At 49.4% G+C, this 6,000-nt stretch overlaps 1 protein-coding gene across 1 annotated transcript in view; it reads left to right on the top strand.

The window, feature by feature from the left end:
* The first annotated feature begins 1,191 nt into the window (after positions 1-1,191).
* Positions 1,192-6,000, top strand: part of STK10 (serine/threonine kinase 10) — a 102,698-nt gene continuing 97,889 nt past the window's right edge. The window contains 1 exon segment of the mRNA XM_042451286.1: positions 1,192-1,694. Coding sequence (XP_042307220.1) covers positions 1,539-1,694 — 156 coding nt within the window. The 5' untranslated portion in view covers positions 1,192-1,538.

Raw genomic sequence — 6,000 nt, 5'->3', positions numbered from 1 at the left:
TTTAATTCCCAGAATTATCCTAAAGCAAAAGCCTGGAGGCTTTTGGAAAGATTCCGTGTTCTCTTCCTAATAATGGGGTTTGTGACCTCAGAAAGGACCCTCCTGGATTGCAGAGGAAGTCCCTTTTTGTTCTGCTGATGTAGCGGAAGTTTTTGTCTCCGAGTCCCCCAGGGCCACCTGCCTGCCTTCATCCTCAGAACATCCTCACCGACACCTTCACAAGATGCAGGCTAACATCATAATCCCCCCCCCCAATGATTTTTAAGACCTTTGCCTGATGAAGGAGCCAGTGGGGCTTTGAGAGCTTGCAACATATAGCTTATGCCCTTTGGTTGGTCTAACAAAGGTCTCCCTTTTGTGGGTTTGGGATGTTATTGTACTGTAAAAGCCAGTGTGGCAGAGTGGTCTGTATGTTGGACTATGACTCTGGAGACCAGGGTTCCGTTCTTGGCTCTGGGTGACCTTGGGAGAGTCACACACTCTCAGCCTCAGGAGAAGGCAACGGCAAACCTCTGAAGAGAGTGACCAGACGTCCTCCTTTTCCAGGACATGTTTTTACCATTTCAGGCTTCTGTTCAGGAGGCATCCTAAAATCTCCTCCATTTTGAGCCGGGCTAAAAAGAACGGTTTTACATTTCTATGAGAAGTCTTCTCAGCTGTTGTTTTGTGGCGCCCTCCAGGGTCCTTGGACGTCCTCCATTTTGCGGCGCCTTGCCCTCCGTTGCAGTGACAGCAGCTGGCCCCTGCCTCGTCTGAAGCAATCGGGCCAAGATCAGCCGAGGACCAGGGCGGCCACGAAGGAGGACAAGGCGCCGGACGCGCAAGAAAAAGGCAGGAGGCAGGCGAGCAAAGAGAGGCTTCTAGGAGTCAGCCCTGCTCCAAATGGAGGAGGAGGAGCAGGAGAAAGGGGAGGGCACGGCGAAAGCTCAGCTGCAACCACTGCTTCTCCTGAGGGAGGGATGCTCCGGCCCCGCTGCCCTTGGGCCCCCTGCTGCTGCTGCTCCAAGTGGGGGCCCTCTGGAGCTCCTCCGGGAGAGAGGGCTGAGGCGCTGCGGAGGAGGAGGAGGAGGACGGGTCCGGCAAAAGGAGGACCCAGGAGGCGGAGCCAAGGCGGAGCCAAGGGGGGAGGAGGGGGAGCCTGCTTCCCTGCCTGGGAGGGGGGCCGAGGGCCGAGCGCCGGGCCCGGTCCGCAGGTGAGCGGCAGCAGCAGCAGGAGGAGGCTGTCCCTGGGCTCGGCTGCAGCCCCTCCCTGGAAGCCGAGGAAGGCTCGGCAGTAGCTTCTCCGGCGCCCCTTTGGCCTCTGGGGCTCTGGGCGCTGCCCCCTCCGCCAGCCCAGCCCTGGCGCCCTTCGGGGCTGGCGAGGAGGCTCCCCTCGGGGCCTGAGAGTGGGAGAGGCCAAGGACCCCTTCCCCCCCCTCTCTCTCTCTCCCGGGAGGCTCCGCGGGGGAGCTTCTTGCCTCCACTTTTCCTCCCGAGAGCTTTCCCAGTCGGGGAGCCCCCTCTTCCTTCCCTGCTGCCTCCGGGGCTCCTCGGGCGGCATGGCCTTCGCCAACTTCCGCCGCATCCTGCGCCTCTCGCCCTTGGACAGGCGCCGCTCCCGGGACTACGAGCACGTGCGCCGGGACCTGGACCCCAACGAGGTCTGGCAGGTCCTCGGGGAGCTGGGCGACGGGGCCTTCGGCAAGGTCTACAAGGTGAGCCCGGAAGGGAGAGGGGAGAGACAAGCGGGCTTCTCAGCTCTGCCCCGGTTTGGAATCCCTCCTGGGCATGATGATGGAGGACGCCTCCTGGGAACAGAGGACGCCTGGGGCTTCTGGGGTCATGGAATCATAGACTAGGAAGAGACCGCAAGGGCCATCCAGGCCAAGCCCCTTCTGCCATGCAGGAACTCTCAGTCAAAGCATCCCCCACAGGTGGCCATCCAGCCTCAGTTTAAAGACCTCCAAGGAGGGAGACTCCACTCCACTCCGAGGAAGCCCTTACTGTCAGGAAGTTCCTCCTAATGTTGAGGTGGAATCTCTTTTCCTGCAGCTTGCATCCATTGTTCCGGGTCCTGTTCTCTGGAGCAGCAGAAAACAAGCTTCTTCCCTCCTCAATATGGCATCCTTTCAAATATTTAAACAGGGTTCTCATATCACTTCTTAACCTTCTCTTCTCCAGACTAAACATCCCCAGCTCCCTGAGTCGTTCCTCATAGGACATGGTTTCCAGACCCTTCACCATTTTAGTTGCCCTCCTTTGGACACGCTCCAGTTTCTCAGCATCCTTGTTGTTGTTGGACATGTGTCTCCAAGTCGTTTCCAATGTATGGTGGCCCTATTGTGGGTTTTTTCTTGTCAGGATTTGTTCAGAGGGGTTTTGCCATTGCCTTCCCCTGAGGCTGAGAGAGTGTGACTTATTGCCCAAGGTCACCATGTGAGAAGTGAGACCTGGGAAGCGGACCCTGCTGCTGGGGCTCTGAAGAGCGGCATGCCTTCCATCGTCCGCTCCAGTGAGGAGAAGAAAGGGGAACTTTTGCCGGGCTTAGGAAGAAGTGAGGCATTGCAACAAAGGAGGGGAACAGGACCTCCTCGGTGTGGAGAGTTCATCTGAGGAAGCAGGCTCAAGGCTTGGAAAGCTCAGGCTACCAACCTCTCTCTTTCATTTAGGCCCAAAAATGCCACAAGATCCCTTCACATACAAAGACACATGCCTCTGAGGAAGTAAGCTCAAGTCTAGGAAAGCTCAGGCTACCAACTTCTCTCTTTCAGTTAGTCTCAAAGGTGCTGCAAGATCCCTTGGCATATCAGTGTGGATAAGTTAGACCCAAGGCCCCTCTGCCCTCACCAGGGTAAACAGAGGGACCGGGTGGCTGTAGGATCTCCAGTCTGCCCCAGCAGTTCCTCTAACAAGTAGTTGGTAACAGCCCTCCTCAGTAAAGGGGAACCCTTCTTTCTCTTCCTCCCTCCCTCGAGGATTTGTTTACTCATTCACACGATGTGGGTAACTTTTGATGTGAAAGGAGGGAGAGATCTGCACATGAAATATGGCCTGATATTAAATATTGCCCTGTTGGCTTTAAAAATAACAACCAAGGAATGGATCCCGCAACCCAGTGCTTTCAAGTTGATTCTGACTGACCCTGACTGTATTTCAGTGTCATCTTGGCAAGATTTGTTCAAAGGAGGTTTGCCATTGCCTTCTTTTGAGAAGCTGAGAGAGTGTGACTTGCACAGGGTCAGCCAGAAGGTTTCCATGGTCAAGCGGGGATTCAAACTTTGGTGTCTCATCCCAATGCACACATATAGGTACATATATGTGTGTGTGAATGTGTATGTATATGCTGGAGTCAAACTTTGCAGCCTGTGTGCAGGGAATTTTGAAGTTACAGGACTTGCAAATGTGTACAGTGGAGCAGCTGAACATTATAAAAAGACTGAAAGGGTGCATTGCTCTGCTCCAGCAGGGCTCTTCTCAGACCCCTTATCTAATCCAACATCCTGTTTCCCCACAGGGATCACCCAGATGCCTGGAGGAAGCTCACAGGCAAGAGAGGAAGGTGCTGCCCTCTTCTTTATCTTTCCCCAACAACTGATGTTAAGAGACACACTGTCTCTGACACTGGAGGGACTACTTAGCCGCCACAACTAATAGGCATTCATGGCTACTGTCAGATTCAAGTACAGTGGTCTCTCCACATTTGTTGGGGTTAAGAATTAAGGATCCCCATGAATGTGGTAGGACCACATATTAAAAAAACACTATTCTTTTTACCTAAGATAACACCTCTTTAGGAATCTCCAGGTCCTCAAGTGCAACTCTGTGATCAACATCTGCCAGATGTTGATAATAGAATCAGGAGCTACAAATGCCTAGAGAAGGAACTTTTTTTCTAGGAACTTCTAGGTTCCTCAGCACAACTCTATGGTCAACTTCTAACAGAGTTGCGCTAGAGAACCTACAAATTCCTAGTTAGAACATATTAATCAAACCCACAAATAATCAGATCTGCGAAGTCAGAGCCACAAATGTGGAGAGCCAACTGTACTGGCATTTGAATTGATCTGACCTGGAAAGTCTGGGGAGATGGTGATGGGGAGTTCAGGGAGGGGGCAAAATTACATCCTGCTTCTGTTAGATTACTAGCAAACACCTCTTGGCTTTTTTACTGTGTTGGAGTGTGTGTGCGAGAGAAAACTCTATGCTATGTATTGATGGATATAACATTTTCCCCTCTCCCTTGTTTCTAATAACTATGACAATTACTGCACAGTGTTGGGTGTGAAGTATCTTCTCTCTTTGGATGTTTGTGGTGCTTGTTTCTGCCACACTGGGCATGCTCCTGGCAGTCTCCACCCTCCCCTCCACCAACAAATAGTGTGTTCCTTCAAGGCAGGTGTGGAATTATTTTCTCTTAAATACGCAGTGCAGATTTAGGGGACATCCAGATAATCAATAACCTTTCCCCCTTTGTACTGTAAATTCCTTAGAAAGAGCTTTTTTTTTAGCTACTGCAAGTCTTGCTTGCTTTTATTAAATATTTTCTAGAGACAGGTTTTGACAGCATTTTCACCATACAGATCAGGGTTGGGCAAAGTGTTCTTCAGTTGGACTATAGCTCCCCAGCATTCATTACTGTTTGCTGTGCTGGTTTTGGTGAATGGAAGTTGAAGCCCAACCATGTCTGGAAGACTGCACTAATATGCACAGCAGAAATAATGTAGTTTCACACCGTTTTAACTGCCATGGCTCAGTGCTGTGAAATTTGGGGTTTTGTAGTTCTGTGAGATATTCAACCTCTGTCAGAGAGCTCTGGTGCCATAACAAACTAAAATTCCTAGTAATGTAGCAGTACCTTTAAGACTATCTGGTTTTAATTTTTGCATGAGCTTTCATGACTTAGTGAGAACAGCTAAATTGGGGAAAATAGCCACTTATAGGTGGCTGTATTTTGATTACTATCCTGCCTTTCTCCCAACATTGGGATGCAAAGTAGCTTCCAACATAATTAAAAGGGTTTTGTTTAACCTGTGCTGTCTTCAGCTTTTGCCACACAAAACCATTCCTTGGTGAGGGAACCTATTTCAGCTTTGCTGATGTTATTAATAATAGTGACTGGCATCTAAGGAGAGGCTGACTAGGCTCATTGCATGGGGAAGGATCCTGTTAGACTGGGAGCACAATGCAGTTCAAGTTAGTTGCAGGCAAGAAGATGTGGTGGCAATGGATAAACAAAACTATAGATGCAGCTTGACAAAATGTTAAGTAAGGTCCAAAACACACTACAGGAATAATCCAGTTTGAGACCAGTTTAATCACCCTGGCTCCATGCTAGGAAATTCTGGGAACTATTGTGTGAGATATTTAGTCTTCCCTATCAGAGAGTTCTGGTTCCACAACAAACTACAGTTTCCAGGATTCCCTAGCACTGAGCCAGTGAAGTTAAAGCAGTCTCAAACTGGATTTATTTCTACAATGTGTTTTGGAGCTAAGTCTTCGACAACTGGTATGTCAGAATAGAGTTTCAAATGGCCAAACTGGCTCAGGATGATGGGAGATGTAGTCTAACACATCCAGAAGGTACTGGATTGGAGACAGCTGGTTTAATGTATGTGTGTGGAGGGAGGAGATTAATCTTGCTGGGGGCTGATAGTGGTAATTTTGTCAGTGCAGTCTACTCTTTGTTCACCCATAGTTATCTTGGCTAGACACAAATTGATCCTAGGAATAAATGCATGCTATCTGGAGCCATATGATTAATGCATGTTCCAGCTGCTTTTGAAGACAAGAATTTGTATGGCTGCTTGAGCTACCAAAAGGAGGTGTCAAGGAGTTGCATTATATGCCATAATAAGTAGCATTTCCCATTACTGTAGATAAAGCTTTTCTTTACAGCTGCTGTAAAGAAAAGCAATGAATTTGCATATTTTAGTGGAGGTTACACAGAAGATACCATTGTAGGGCCAAAGTCATGTTACAGCTTAATTAAAATTTAGTTGATAATATAAGTAAAAACTTCAT

The sequence above is a fragment of the Sceloporus undulatus genome, chromosome 2, assembly GCF_019175285.1.
Source record: "Sceloporus undulatus isolate JIND9_A2432 ecotype Alabama chromosome 2, SceUnd_v1.1, whole genome shotgun sequence".
Classification (NCBI taxonomy): domain Eukaryota; kingdom Metazoa; phylum Chordata; class Lepidosauria; order Squamata; family Phrynosomatidae; genus Sceloporus; species Sceloporus undulatus.
This window is presented reverse-complemented; position numbering and strand designations above follow the sequence as displayed.